Source organism: Labrus mixtus, chromosome 1 (genome assembly GCF_963584025.1).
Source record: "Labrus mixtus chromosome 1, fLabMix1.1, whole genome shotgun sequence".
NCBI classification, from domain to species: Eukaryota; Metazoa; Chordata; class Actinopteri; order Labriformes; family Labridae; genus Labrus; species Labrus mixtus.
Genome location: NC_083612.1, coordinates 33,297,778 through 33,313,616, shown reverse-complemented (window position 1 = coordinate 33,313,616; position 15,839 = coordinate 33,297,778). Strand labels below are relative to the sequence as shown.

Below are 15,839 nucleotides of genomic sequence, written 5' to 3'. Positions count from 1 at the left end.
TGTCACTCACACACACTCTCTGCTGCTCTCACACACAAACATCCAAGCGTGCAATGATGAGCATGACCTTTTCACTAACCGTCTTAATAAGACCTGTGTAACACTCTCTCTGCTCCTTGTCTTTTTAATAGTCTGGACTTTTAGTTTTTTTTTATGCGCAGAATTTATTCCATGTGTCAGGAATATAAAATAATGTGTCAGTGTGCGAAGAAATCCTCTACAGGACCGGAACAATGTGGCTGGCTTATTGTGCCGAAAGGGCCACCATATGTGCGTCCATCTAATTAATGCTTAACCCTATCAGATGTCATTGTAAATGAGCAGCCCCGGTTTCGTTTCACTGATCACCTGACCTGTTTCATTTTACCAACAAGAGTAGAGACGTGAGGGCTAACTCGTGCGTCCTTGCCGCAACTAAAGAGAAGAGTTTTAATATAAAGAAAAATAAAGGGGATGAGAGACTTTATCCTGCACAAACCTACCTGCAGCTACAGCTTGTCATTTGAGAGGCTCACCTTTGCGCGCTCGTGCCTGGGCAAAGCGGCACGCATTCATTTGTGCGCCTGTTGACCCGGCTCCTCATCAGCCCAATGAGCGCCGCGAAGGGGAGGCTCTCTCCGCCAGCGTGCCTTCTCTCCTCCATCTCCTCCTCACTTTTCCAGTCGGCCAGCAAGCCTGTCGGAGCTCTTAACTACACAACACTAACACACTGACTGTCACTCCGTCGAGACAAAAACTGCAGGAAGGATTTGTAGCCTGTCGCCGCTCCGCGTTTCTGCTCATTTTTTTTCCCAGCGCACCTCGAATGAAACGCAGTGGACTTCTTTTGGCTTATTTTTTAAAAACAAAAAGGGGGAAAAAAATGTAAAAATGATGCAGCAACGGAACAGGATTCAAGTGTCACTAGTAAGTACAGCCCGTCACCGTGCTATACAACCTAACAGGTATTTCTCATGTGCAGTGGTGTTTAGCGGGGGGGATTGGATGGGACTTCTCATATCCTCTCTTCCATTGCGGGGAGAAACGGTGCATTTCCCGGCAACATTTTCAGGCGTGAGACGTTTGACAGAGTGACAGGGCAAGTCTGCAGGAAGGTCTGCAACTTAGACTTCTTTCTGTATTTGCCTTTTTTCTGACTAATCCCACTGCGGAATTAGTCACACATATACCGCCTGTTTGCCTTTAAATGTCCGTACATTGGAATGCTTGTGCGCACTGGTGCCACATTTTATGCACCGAGAAGAACCGGCTGGACACGATGTCTGCTTCGAGGTGAAAACTTCAGACGGAGCGAATTTGATTAATAGAGGGGAGAGGGGGGGTTGTGTTGCAGACTACTGCAGGGAAAAAAAATGCGTAAAAACGGCTAAACTTTATTTTTTAAAGCTCGTGGTCAGAAAGAGAGAAAAAAAATGCACTGCTGCTGTGTAAGGAATACCTTGGACAGCTCCTCCGCTGCCACCAGCGCTCGCGTTTTGGCTGAGCTGTCTGGACCGGCTGCTTTTCTGGCGGGGAGCTGTCCTCCCCCCGTGGTGCTGAAATCGCCGGCTTAGTCACTGCGCTAAAAAAAAGGGAAATATATTTATACTCAAATTCTATACAGTCAATAATTTATTTGTATTTTCATAACAGCTTATGGTCTAATTATCTTTATTATTATTATATTATTATTTACTATTAACCTGTACATGTTACTTTTAGTCGCCGGGTTAGTAAGAGAATATTGCTTCACTCTGGTCACTCCTCACTTTCTAATATTGCATGTTGCACCTTTTTGTCCTTGGAAATTGCATCTGCTGGAAACGCAAAGCTATGAGCACAGCCACATAGAGCGTGTGGTAAAAGTTACCAGAACTAACACACTGAGCTGAACGCGAGCCATTCCGTGCCGTGATAGCAGGTCCACCTGCACCCTCAAACTCACAGCCAGTCTTTTGTGTCTGTGCTTTTTTTCCCCTCTTCTCTTGTTTTGCATGCTGGTGCATGCTGGTGCACAATGTGTTGTGCACAGACTCGGTTGAGCGAGTTCATTTGATATTAAAGCTAAAACTGTTTTTGATTAAAGGGCAAAATTTACATTAGGCTGCATCCTTCCCGTCTCCTCTAACACCGGTGTCACTCTGTTGTATTCAATGAGGTCTTTTTTTATTTGATTTCACTTTTTCTGAGTTATGAAGAAAAACTTTACATCAATTTATTATCAGAGGACACAAGTTAGGATGTCATTTTAACGACTGAATGTAATGTAACATGTCTCTGAATGCCATCACAGTTATCTCATCTGGAATACTGTGATATCTGAGAGCTGCAGCGCTGTTGACATTGTAGAGCTCACCTGCAGCCTCTCTATCTATCTAAAGCCAGCACTATCTTCAAGCACGTTTAAATGTGCAGTGAATCTGATCATAGTCTATAGCCGTTTACCTACAGTGTATCGTCAAAGTAATAATCATAAGGAACATGTAATTGCTCAAAATCTTTCCTGGATAATCCCCAGAGCGACTAGATTAAAGCAAGGCAATCGAATGTTGTGGGCTTGAATAGCCTCAGAGTACAGACAACCCGTTTGTTGTTCAATTGGTGCAGGATAATGTGAAAACAAGATAGGAATAAAGGGTCATGGCTGCTACATAAAGATCAGCTGTAAAGATGAAGGGACATTTTGACTTCTTGTGTTAAAATGAGAATTACTCTCTGGTTTGAATCCTTCTTCACCTGTTTGCCCTCTTTGGAATTTGTTTTTTTTTTCTTTTTTCTTTTCTCGTTCTGTCTCTCTCGTGTAATTTGTTCAAATGTTTATTCGACTCTTGCATTCTTTTTTTCTCCCACCCCTCTTCCTTTCCCGCCCCCCTGACGACTTCTTTGCAAGACTAGAAGATAACTAACAAACTGCAATTGCTCCCTTGTAGGTCTCCCCCTCGGAATAGCGCCAAATGGATGCTGTGCAGAGCGCCTCACCCCCTCACCAACTGCTATGGAGGCATGCCAAGCCATGCAAGTGACCTTTATCACACCATGAATGTGAGCTGCAGCGCTCAAAGAGGACACAAGTAACCTTTTCTTGTTATCTAAGAAGGAGCTGTTGATCTGAAGCGAGGAGTTGGAAAAAGGAGAGAGAGCGAAAGGAGAGAAGTAAAATAAACAAACAAACAAACAAACAAACCAAACCACACAACGACAGGATGCCAAGGCGGTCCGAGGAGATGCTCATGGATCTGTGGATGTCCTTGCTGCTGCTGTGGATTACTTGTGTTCCGTGTGTGTCTATGACTCCTATCATAGGCCAGTCCAAAAGTACACAAACTGGTGGGTCTGCGGCGGTGGCGAGCGGTCTTGGCGAAGGACAAAGATTACTGAGCCGCGCCAAGAGAGGATGGGTTTGGAACCAAATGTTTGTGCTGGAGGAATTTTCTGGACCCGATCCAATCCTAGTTGGCAGGGTGAGTGCTGTGATTGTCAGCATTATATTAAGCTTGCTTATCGTGTGGAAACATTAATTCGGCCATTTGAATGCTCCCTCCATTTTTTTTCTCTCCTTCCCATGGGCTGTGGGAGGGTTTTGGTTGTCAAGGGGGAGAAGAGATACGGGGACAAGAGAGAGAGAGAGAGGGAGTGATAGGAAGGAAAGAGAGGGGGTTCTTGAAATGCTTTAGCAAATAATTAAACTCAAATGACATGACGGATGCAACATTTTTTTTTTCCTCTATTGGATGTCCTTGAAAGCTAGGATACTGTATAGCAGTCACACAGATTGTTATGTTACATCTTCACCACAGTAATCTTGTCATTTAAAATACAGATACATGAGAAACAATCTGTTTTTTTTTCCAACTTAACTTCTTCCTATAACATTTTATGCCCTCTAGGCATAGCATGGATTAAAAAAAACTACTATTTTGAGGTGTTTTTTGTTTGTTTTTTCACCGGCTCTGTAACAAACACAACTGCGGGCTAATCCTGCGGCTAAAGGCCACCTGCTCCCTGGCCTGCGTGAAAGTGTCAGGCAGGTTTCAGGGGGAGACAGGGGGGCTGCATGCCAACCCCCGGCCAAAAGCAGCTTGTTCACAGCTCATTGCTGGGATTCACCTGGGGAGAGTCAGCCTGGCAAGCGAGGCTCGCTCTCCTCCCCCCCACAGAATCTCACCCCAGCCGCTCTGGGCAGGAACGCAGGCCATCAAGCACAATATTTGATCGTGTTCAGTAATCGCTTTCGCAAACAGTGTTTCATGCCTAATATTTGATAATTGGTGGGTATGCCTTTCATGTTTCTCACATACTGTCATTGTAGTACATTCACTTATTTTTTTGTTCGAGCTTTCAGAAGTGGCACCTGGCAGAACTCAAGAAGAAGAAAACAAAAAGGGGAGGGTTTTAATTTTTTGTTGCACAAGAAAAAAAAAAAGTCCTTTTAAATAGTTTTCGTTTCACTTACTTTTTTTTTTGCTTTGTTCTTCTATCCAGAGCGTTGTCATATGGCTGCATCAATTAAATATTTGCCACCATGCGGGATTTGCACCTGTGTTTTCTAAATGCCATACGAACACAAAAATGCTGTTCAGTGATGCATTAATTTTTCAAGCGAGTCAATTAGGAAGCCTCTGCTGGATGCAACAATGGCTGCTCATCAGAATGCTGAAACAAACAAACAAACACTCACTGGGGCCTCTGTGACCATACGGGAACTTTGATTTTTTTTTAAAGATCTGATCTCTGCTGTGAGATGTGGTGCGTGTTTTAAGATGTGATGTAAAAGCCTGGAAAATGTATGTATTTATAGGGAATTTATCTGAAGGCGTTTTTGTTTTATAAAGAAAAAAAAAAGAAAGAGCATATCCCTAAATCCAAGCTCTGGCATGAAATACTCTGCCGTGTCTCTCTGTCTCGAGTGTGAAATGCACTTTGGATAGTCAACAGAGGCTCGGTGACACAAAATCAAGTCGTGTTTCCCCGCTCATGGAGGCTGTGATTAAAGCTTTGCCACACAGTTGACTGAAGGATATGTCGGTTATAGATGTAAGAATCTTCTTGTTTTGAAGGACGTGTGAGGATGTGGTCGGTGTACGGGAGGGGGGGCAGATCTGGGTGAAGACTAATGCAGTTTTTTTCCTTTTGCGAGGCGGTGATGATGGGTTGCGTTCACTACAAGGTTAAGTGCTCATGAGTACGCCTGGCAGAGCTAAGATAAGTCCTATGTTAAAACCATGATGGCACTGTATTGGTTTAAGATGATAAATCTCTCTCTCCCTCTCAGTCCCTGTGTGTCCCTTTTCTTCTCCTTTTTCTCGTTCTTAATTAAAAAAAAATGAATCAAACGGTTGGGGAGGTGTGATTCAAATGAGTCGTACAGCTCTCTACAGTTTTTTTTTTTTTTGCACAAATTCCTTCGCTGTGTGTAAGGGTCGCCTGTGTCTGCCTATTATCAAGGAAGGCCAGGCCAAGATCGGTGTTGAATAGTTCTGTATTGCCGCACTCTGAGGGTTAATTACATGTGATTCCCCCCCCCAATCATTGTGCGTGCCCGGGCTCCCCCTCAACTGCACCAAGAACCAGAGTGAGAGATAGTGTTTGTGAGAGGGGACAGAGAGACATTGTACCATCGATTTTTTAGCGGTGTGTCATTCTCAGTGTTCTCTCTCAGCAGCAGAGATGATTAGCATAAACGCAGGAAAGCAAAAAGAGGGTGGTGAAGGGGATGGGGGGTGGGGGGGGTTAAGGGAGGCAAAGGAGCGGAAGAGCGGGAAGGACGGCCACAAGGCGTGACAGCACCCCTTCTCCTTTTTTGCTGTTCTTCTCCTCCAGCGCGTCGTTTTCTTTGACATTGTGATTCACTGAGCGGTGCGTTCGTCAGCCCCCCCCCCCCCATCAGTCCTGTTTGGCGGCGGGGGAAGGCAGGCGTGCAGTACCTGTTAAAGTGAAGCACAGGAGACAGCTGTGAAAGCCTGTTGCTCGGCTGTAGCTTAAAAAGAAACACGGTGTTGGAAGGGATTTTAAGGATTACTCATCATGAGCCAGGGAGCGTTCAGAAATAACCCGTCATTAAGAATAGAAACAAGCAAACGGGAGTGTGGAGGTAGAGACGCCTGAACGTATCGCATCACATGGACTCAGCTTGGAGGACATGCGGGTTGCTCATTGTTGATGACGAGTGGGAGACATCACTTCAAAGAAGAAAGACTCTCATGTAGACCATTACAAGACAAGGAGAAGGTTAATTTAGGCAAAGCAGCTCTTGATTTCACTATTACAGAAGCCTGTTTTTTTTTATTGAATGAGTTTTAAATCAGTCATTCAATATATCAGGACACGTTAAAGACTTTATGTGAGTTTTCACACTTAAATGTAATATAAATCAAGTATATCCTCTGAAAATAACTCTGTGAGTCATGACTGTCTACAATGGGTGTAACACCCGAGTCCCACTGTCTGTGATGTTTTCAGAGTTTTCAGAGTCCTATATTCAGTTTGTTTACATCGCCGGGACGGCCGGCTGACTCCTCCCCTCGCGTATAAAAGTTGTTTAATTGAGGGACTAGAGAAAAGAAGAATAACATACTGTACTCACTGCTTAACTGTGTTTCTAGATCACGCTCATTTCAGGTAAATTTACATGCAGTGTGAAGATACGAGCATAATAAAGATCGCTAGCGTTAGCATGCTAACACAACAATGCACCGCAAGTTGTTTTGGTTTCATGCTGGTGCTCAAGGGCGACATCTGCTGGATCAAAAAATCGCATATTAAGCCTTTAAAAAAGAAAGTTTCGATCTTCCTCATGGTTGTACTATTTACAGAGACCCACATGGATCCTTCCCGAGCTATAACTCAGCAACATCGGCAGGGAGAACTTCTTTTTAACAGGCAGACTCACAGAGCTGAACCAGACTCAGCCACCTGCCTCGACTGGAATACCCTTCATACTGCGTTAGAGACACACACACACATTTGTGCTTACTGTAATAATAATAATAATATATGTCTATTATTAGCAATAAAAACTTTGATAATGATGATGTTGTGATGGGTAATCAAAAGGTCGTTAGAGTTAAACAGCTCCATGATTTAATGTTTGTTGTCGTCTTGATTAAGATTTCATCTTGTCATGAGGCCTATCCAAACCGTCTCTGTCGGCAGCCATGTTTTCCCCACCATGGTTGCCTCTTCAATCACAGCTATTTCAATTATTCAAACGCACAAAGAAGCACAAACTCATTTACATCAGGCCATTAAAGGCAAAACATCGCCTCGGAAAACAAAAAGACAAAAGCGTTTGGACAAATTGCTGTGTTTGCAGCAAAGAGAACTCCGGATGTGTTTTCTTTTGTAGCGTGAGGCAGATTGATGGCGGTTGGCACATGAATATCTCAGAACCCTCAGAACTAACTTTTTCCTGGCTCCTTTACTTCCCAGCGATCGTTTAACATATGGTGTGCGAGGATTGATAATGAAGGGTTCCAGTCTGCTGGATCGTGCTGCAGATGTGGTAAATTGACTGATGCCTCATCCGATTGTCCAAACACTTTTTATCCGCATTGTATGTGTATTTTTGCTCAAAGGGAATTGATAATCAACCATTAATATTCATTAATTCAGACTGAACTGCTGGATTGCGAGGACTGACAGTGATACAGAAAGAAAAAACGGCTTTGATTATTGATTCAGCAAAGAAAATGGATATGTCCGGGAGAGGAAAAAAGGGATTGCTTTTGTCTTTGTGTGTTTCTATGTGCTCGGGGAAAAAGAGAGAACGAGACGCTTCATTCCAGGGAACAAGCTGTTAGACAGGATTCCCAACAAGAAGGGCCACGTTGGTATCAGATTGGCAGTGTGGTGTAATTCTGCACGGTGATTCACTAGAAGCAGAGGCGATAGTTTCTTGTATAAGTGATGTTTGCTGCCAAATTGAAGAACCCGTTTCTAGTCCTGACACGTCCAAAATGGCTCGATTCGTCTTTCTTGTTACTCTCTTTTAGAGGTGCGTTCAGGTGAAACTGATAAAAATATCACAGCTTGGCTTCACTGGAAAAAAGCCCCTGGTGCTTGTTTACTTATTTACTGAATGATGTTTCAGATGAAGTCACATTTTTTACGTCTTAAAATCAAATGATTAAAGTCGGGTTTTTTTTTTTGTTGTCGTTGATGTTTACCACCATGATCTGGACAGTAGGAAACCATCTCTATATTTGGATTTTTTTTTTCTGGATTCAATCCAGACCTTTTTGTTGCTTTTCCGCACTTTGGACTGCTGGTACAAGATGTGGGACATCAGTCTATAAATACGAACGCGAGCTACTTCTGCTCAGCTGGATTGCCTCTCGTCGGTACCCCACCTCCACCTCTGCCGCGTTCTCTCCCTGTGTGTCTTTGAAGGGGGCGATTTATACAGAGAGTGACTCTTGAGCCTGAATAAGCTCGCCTCCAGGTCCGATGGGGTGTGGTACAACCACATCGTTAAGTTCCTGCAAGGGTTTGGGGCTTTGACGTTCTCGAGGCAGTAAGGCAACACAAAGGCCAGATTGGGTTCCTTATTGGGGCTGCTGAGAGACGTCCTGAGTCCTAACAGGGGACCCGACTGCTAGTTTACAACAGATCAAAGGTTGCTCCATCTTCTTGACTGAGTCCTGCAGATGTGGCCTCTGATTAGTGGGAATCCCCCGCCTTAATCTGCATTTTCACTCAGGCTCCGACAATCGAGCAGATTTCTGCCTCTGCTTTTGATTGATGGACGAGGAGTGGGTGTTAACGAGAATATTAGCAGAATTATCGCCTGTGATTGATGGCGGGAATTTGACACATAAATTATAAGCATTGGCTTGAATATAATAAATGCTGAAATATATAGCTCGAATTGGCTACAGGTTTCCAGTGCCACAGTGAGAGAGGACGGACTTGGAAAAGCTGTCGTTAAATCCTAGAAAGGGAAGCCCGTCGATGTTTGTTGGACTTCATTTCATTCCATTCGGTTTCTCACACCCACAACAGCTCCTGGAATACAGCTCTGTAATCTCTCCTCAGGCAGCGGCACAAAGATCCGTATTGAGCTGCAGTCTAGCAGCAGCAGCTCCTCTGTCTCTCAGCTCTTAGATCTCCATTCCCTCCTCTTGTGTGATTTTGAAAAAAAAAAAAAAAGCATACTAACATCCCTTGGTCCTTTTGCTTCCATTTCCTTTGGCTGCTCTGTTAGCGGGCTCCTCTCTCTCCCAGAGGCTCACCTGTACAGTATATCACCAAAGCCGGCCGGGCCATTATATCAACGGGCCATGGTCACAGTCTCCCTCTTCCTTTCCAATCTCTCCCTGTGTCTGTCCCTCCCGGTCTGTAATAAAACACTGGGCCCAGCGGTGGCTCTGATAGAGCTGTGGGATCACATTAGTGCTGCCCTCCAAGAGCTTGACAGGTTGTCTATGGCTTTGTGTTGCCGTCCTGGTACCCATTAACCAGCTGTGTATGTGCATGTGTATGTGCATGTATGTGTGTCATACAGTAGTCCATTCGGGGAGAACGACAGACCAAAATGATATGAGAGGACATAGGCTTGGATGGAGTATATTTAGACATGAGGGTTATGTCTGCAACAGTAAACACAGTGAGTCCATGAAGCTTTAATGGCTGGTGTTTCTTTACAAACGTTTGCTGTGTTGTCAGTTTGGACATATTAATGACAGATTTCTCTCTAAACTGCTCTATATGTGTTTCGAGCAGATATTGCAGTACTGTATTATTTCACATTTACAGGTGACCTCATCAGCGCTGGCATTATTACTTTCCCAGCGAATGTATTTCCATTGCCTCTATCTTAGGCGTTATTGCCCAGTTATTTTTGTTTTCACCTGCCTGTCAGTGAACATTTGAAAGGAAATCTGTTCACTATCATTCCAATATGTGTCATTTCAGAAATGTCACTTGTTTTTTTTTCCCGTCTTTCCAAACACAAGAGGTTTAAACCAAAGACTGTGTAAATATTATTACGACTGTGACCTCATCCATTGGTTTGGTGAATGCCTTTTTGCAGCCTCCAAGTCTCGCACTGTGGCTCCTGCCATGTCATTGTATTGGAGCCCAAAGTGATCATGTCATATGAGAGAAAGGAGATATTGGGAAATACTTCTACATTAGGCTGATATGAATACTGAAGCCTCTTTGTGACCCACAAAAGAAAAAAATCAGCATCAGCAACAAGAGTGATTCAATGCAGGACAGCTGAGGTATCAGTGGAGACTAACGACATTTAAGACACAACTTTTTTTTACATTTTCCAAAACAGAGATTCACAAAGTGATACGTTTGACTGTATAAAATAGCACAACTTGTACTGGACAAAGTTTGTGCATAATGCTTTGTCCACAGGGGGCGCCAAAATCTTCATGAACTCAAAAGTTCTTTGCAGAATCTGTAAAATAATCAGTTTCATAACCACCACAAAAAAATTATTTCATGAGAACTGCGACCAGCTAGCAAGCCAGCGATGGTTACCACAGACAGTAATGTCTGCTTGTTAGTGCTAATTCATACAGAAGATATTCCTAGAATTTTACTTGCTGATAATCCTGGAGACGGCCAGTTTGGACAAAAAAATAGCACAGCACGGCCATATGTCCAATGCTTGTGTGGCAAAATCTCCAAAAAGGCCCCAACAGTTAATTGGCTGAATAAAACTGAGATGGCGCCTTGGACACAGCAAGTGGAAGTCACCCAGTATCATTTAATAGTGCAGCCGAAATGTATTTAAAAAAATGAGTTGAATAAAAATCTAAATATGAATCAGGGACCAATCAACTTTTTTTGTATCAGGTTGTAGACATGTTTTGTTCTGCTGCAAAGTTGGATTTTTGTAATTGAGGACCAAACTTTAGGAGCCAGCTTCAAGTGGCCACTCGAGGAACTGCAATACCTGGCTCTTAGTCTTGGCTCCAGTTCTTTGTCCCAGAAGTCTCCCCCCCCTCCCCCCGACATAGACATTGAAAATGAATAGCTCCCAATTCTCCATCTCTCCTCTAAAAAAGTACACAGTGACAGTTATGCATTGAATCCCAAACTGTATATCCTTCGTGCAAAAAGGGAGAGGAAATCATGTTGCAGTTCAGTATATTGTAAGGAGGCACATGGAGCGTCCCGTCCGTGATCCTTGAAAGCTCTCTTGTGTACATGCATCAGCTGCAATTATGATTTAACAGGAAAGCACATCCATTCACACGGCGTCAGAGTCCCTGAGCAAAATAACAAGCTTGCTGCGATCGCTCACATCTGTGGCTCAGCATGATTAAATCCATGTTGTACAGTGAGCAGCTCGCACGGGGGGCCACTTTCCTGAGCTGCTACATCACTGCTAATTCACAGCGAACGGCTCCTTTTATGGTTTCACCTTGGACTGCGCCGCTGTGATTAGCCGTCTCCCGTGCCTGTGTTTGTCAGTCAACGTGTCATCAAACTTCCAGAGAAATCCAGACAAGGCCTCCTCCTCTGATTAGCTGAAAATCCCCTTCTCACCTCTAGCCCGCTTTTTAACTTCTGTCCTTCCCCTTTTCTCTCATCTCCTCCTGCCTTTCCTCACCGGACTCGTCCTGGGCTGGCTTTTTTTTGCGGAGGTGGAGCGCTAAGCAGGCTAAATCATCTGGCACTCTGCCTTGAACTCTGCTCTAACTAATTTATAAGAATTAAAGCAGTTCACCTCAAACGCTTTGCTCGTGTGCTGCTTATGCTAAATTATTCTTTCAAAATAGGGGATTTTTTTTTTTTTGTCGGCTTTGTTTGGATTGTATCTTTCTCACAACACCAAGAGATGCATTTGTAATTAAACACGCTCAAGCAGCTTGGCCTTTGTGTCTTGTGCTGACATTTAAATGATTGTTGATTTCGCAGGCTAAACACCCGCTCCGTGTGTAATTATATTTTAAACAGGCAGCGATAGATGACAAAAAAAAAAGGAAGCCACATTAAAGAGCCCGATGTTGGACACTCTGCTTACTCGTGATCTGGACTAGTGTTTTCCAGTCACAACACTGGCTAAGCATCAACAGCCGCAAATGAGGTTACAATTATTCAAATCAGATTATTCAAATCAAAAAGATTATGATTATCTGAAACCTGCTAATTGGCCCTCGCCTCGGAGATGCTAGTTGGTAGCAGAAAGCAGCAGCTAAAGATTCCCTTTGCCAGTGTGCTCTTGTGGGCTGGATGTTTGGATCAACTCCCCAGGCGGATCCGCTCCTATGGATAGAGCCCATGCGCATGTGAAATGCTGCAGGCGGCTTATCCCTGTGCCTCTGCTCCCATACACGTCCCATCAGCCAAACTGGGACTGCCGGAGTAATCTTGTTAAGAATGGATGTTATTATTTTGCGACTGGATGTGCATTTGGCTTCACGGTTAGCTTGGGAGCGCACGTGGGCTGGAGCAGGAGAAGACAATGGGGAGGGAGTTTTTTTGGATCGGAAGGTGGTGGGTGAGTGTCTATTTCTGGCACTTTAAAGATGACAGTCCTCCACCTTCCTCCCTACGCCTCCTTACTTCCCCTCCTCTGGTCCTTCCCTAGCTCCTCTCTCTACCTTCCTCGCAACAAACACAACAACAACAAAGTGGCCTCTGCGAACAGTGGATGTGACATTTACTTGAAGATGGGTGTCTTCACCTATAACAGCTATTAAAGATGATGATTATCATCAGCGCTGAGAGGGAGGCAGAGGGGTTGCTCACCTCAATCACTGAGTCGACAATAAAAAAAATAAAAAAAATACACACAGGCACAATCAATGGCTCCCCGCTTTGCTCTCTCTCTCTCTCTCTCCTCTCTCTCTTTCTCTGAACGCAGCCACTCCTAACCCTGGTATCTGGGTGCCAACAGACTGTGGCTCTGACCTTTCTCGCAAATGAATTATTTCAGTTTAATGATCCTTTCTGCAGAAAGAGCAAAAAGATATCTGAAATAATAGCCAAGGGAGGGGGAGGAGGGAACGCAAAAGGGCAGCACCCACACACCCTGTACTTTTCTTCTGCAGCCATACTTTCCACTCTGAGACACCTGTATGCCTTTAATAATGCCTCTTCCTGGTGTTTGTGCTGCCAAGGTGCATGTGCTACATCTCGCTGAGGCTTATAAATGAACCGACTTCCTTCGAGAAAAAGTACCCCTGGATGTCACAAGCAGCTGTTGATGGTAGAAACACACACTCCTCAGTGTGTGTGTGAAAGTGACACTGGTTCTTTTTTTTTCTCTGCCGCTCCAGTGTTTGATTAGTTCTTCTTCTTTTTTTCCTACTCCAGTCGGATCACAAAAAAAAGGAGGGGGGGGCAGGGGGCTGTGGAAGTGGGAGGGAGGGGGTGCATGCATGAAAAATTCAAAACGTTATAATATAAAAATCCAGATGAATCATGAATGCTTAATGGGAATCAGGGCCGAGTATGCAGCACGCTGAAATTGTTCCCAAAGAATCCTGGAGTGTGTGCGCTTTCCTGCCAGCGCGGCGTGCACAACGAGGGACATGGTGTGTTATGTCGCCCCTCTCAGCCGCTCTCTCGCCTCTCTCGAAAGGCAAACGAAATGAGGTGTTGAGGGACACCGAGCAGAGGATGCCAGAAACATGTGAAAAGCTTTTAGGGGGTAGAGGCCGTCTGTTATCAAAGTCTGGCTAATTGCCTTTATCCAAGCCTAAAACTACCCGGTTGTTGTGCTTGTTGGATTTGGACATTCACCGACGGTCTATCTGATGAAATATTAACAAATCTTTGCTAACACCCGGTCGTCTCTATTGTATTTTAATGAAAGGGAGAGTTCCAAGAAAAACTTCTGCTCTTATGAATAATAGAAGATCCAATTAGTGTAACATCATCGCAGACGAGTTTGATGAAGGACCGGACCGACGTGATGTTGGAACAGTGTGAACATTTAGTTGACTTATCGGACTGAACTTGTGCAGTTTGATTGCTTATGACTGGATGCTATCATGGATGTTTTTCCCTTTTAGAAAGATGAACAAGGGTTTTAACCTGAGCTATAAACTAAAGATTTAATAACATTCACCTTCGTCAAAAAAAGACATGATGAAGATGATGCTGAATCGAAGTTTAGAGGGTGACACATTTTTTTTGATAGTTTTTGTGGTGAGACACAAGTCAAGCTCCCATGGCAGCAGCTGAGTGGAACAAAGAGGAATCATTGTAAGGAGTCCTGTCTTACTTTTTTATGAGATGACTGCTGCTGCTGCTTAAGATCAGGGGCCAAAGAAAAGATTTTCACCCAACGCTTGCACCAGTTTCCAGTTACGTACCATTCATGAAAACAACACGGAGTCCAGCTAGCTAGTTTACCCAGCCCTCTTTTACTCTATCCTAAGCTTGTTAATAACGTCCTGTTCCACAACCTGACTCTACAACTACAGAAGATAACTATTTCATCTCCCCTGATTGTGCCTTTTTTCCCTGTTGACTTATTTTAAGCTTCTCTTCTGGAGAGAGTTTAAAAGTCTTTAAATGTGTAATTGGATTCACTTACGAACTACATACACATCTGAGATGGTTAATTGTGCACCCTTAATGTAGTTTGTTGTTTAACTTATCTTAAAAATAAGAAGATTGAGAAAATCTAAAATTGTGGGTCATGGTTATTCAAACAATATTCACAGCTTAGTCTCAGGCGCCTAGGTGAAAAAAAAAGTGCCACTGAATATGACATCTCTTCTTTAGAGCCGGTTTGAATCCAACCTTGTGGCTCCTTTCCACATGTAATTCCCCACTCTCTCTTTCCCTGATTTCTGACTCTATCCACTGTCCTATCTCTACAATAAAGGCACAAAAAGCCCAAAAATGTATCTTTAAAAAAAAAAAAAATAGAAAATATTAATAATCATAAGGCGGTACACTTACAGAGAGAGCTTTCTACATCTAAGCTTCCCCAGTTCAGGGTTACAGGGGCTGGCACCCATCCCAGCATGCACTGGGCAAGAGGCGGAGTTGGATCCACCCTCACTGGCTGCCATGGTCGGCAGCCAATGCTAACCACATTCAGACAACACATTCACACTCATATTCACACCTACAGGCTATTTAGAGTTTCCAGTTCACCAGTTGACCCGCTATGTCTGTGGGCGGACACTCAGGGAGATCATGGAGAGTCCACAGAGCACTGCCGTGCTACCTTTAATAATTGATTATATCATCGAGGATATTTTGAACTTGAAAAAACAATCGAAATAACAGTGCTATTTGTTATTCAGTTGTGCAGTGGAGAATGCCATTTGAGTAATGCATTGAACTGAAAACCCCCAAAATACTACAGTCAACAATATACAGTAGTTCTTAAAAAAAAAATCTCTGAGGGGTACCGAGCTTAGATAGAGATACTTTAAATTTCATAAAAACGAGGAGCCGTGTCTGGGATGGGAAACCCCTGCCGCGTCTCATGAGATGACTCGTCTCGCCTTCTAAGAAGAGGCACGCTGTGCCAAATGGCACTGTGCCCTTTCATGTTACTTCCTGTGCTTTATCTGCGTCACAAAGCCGTGCTGTTAGCTGATGAAGACGAGGAGCAGCTGTGGTGAGACAGCAATATTTTACGGGCTGCACACACACACAGATCTTTGAATGGTTTTGTCGTTGGGGAGGGCGAGCGTACGGGGGGGGTAGGGGGGCTCTGGCTTGTGGGCGACCTGGGCCAACCCCAAAACCATTGTACCCTCAGTCTGGATGGAAGCCGTCACACAGGTCCTCATTTCCCCTCCATCTCAATCTGTGCTGCACTTCCAGTGTTTACAGAAGCCAGCGCCCGCTTGAATCACCACTTGCCAAGATGTGGCATGTTTATCAGTGTGTGTCTGTGCACACAAGTAACACAGCCCATAAACACAGAT

General features: G+C 44.1%; 1 protein-coding gene across 2 annotated transcripts in view; it reads left to right on the top strand.

The window, feature by feature from the left end:
• Window positions 1–600: 600 nt before the first annotated feature.
• The window catches only part of cdh8 (cadherin 8), a 115,570-nt gene continuing 100,331 nt past the window's right edge, over window positions 601–15,839 (top strand). Inside the window, exons 1-2 of one of the 2 annotated variants that reach the window (XM_061042619.1) lie at window positions 601–906; window positions 2,910–3,440. In XM_061042619.1, the coding sequence (XP_060898602.1) occupies window positions 3,183–3,440 (258 nt within the window). In that variant the 5' untranslated portion in view covers window positions 601–906; window positions 2,910–3,182. The remainder of the gene's footprint in view (window positions 907–2,909; window positions 3,441–15,839) is intronic. The other variant, XM_061042629.1, reaches the window with a different exon arrangement.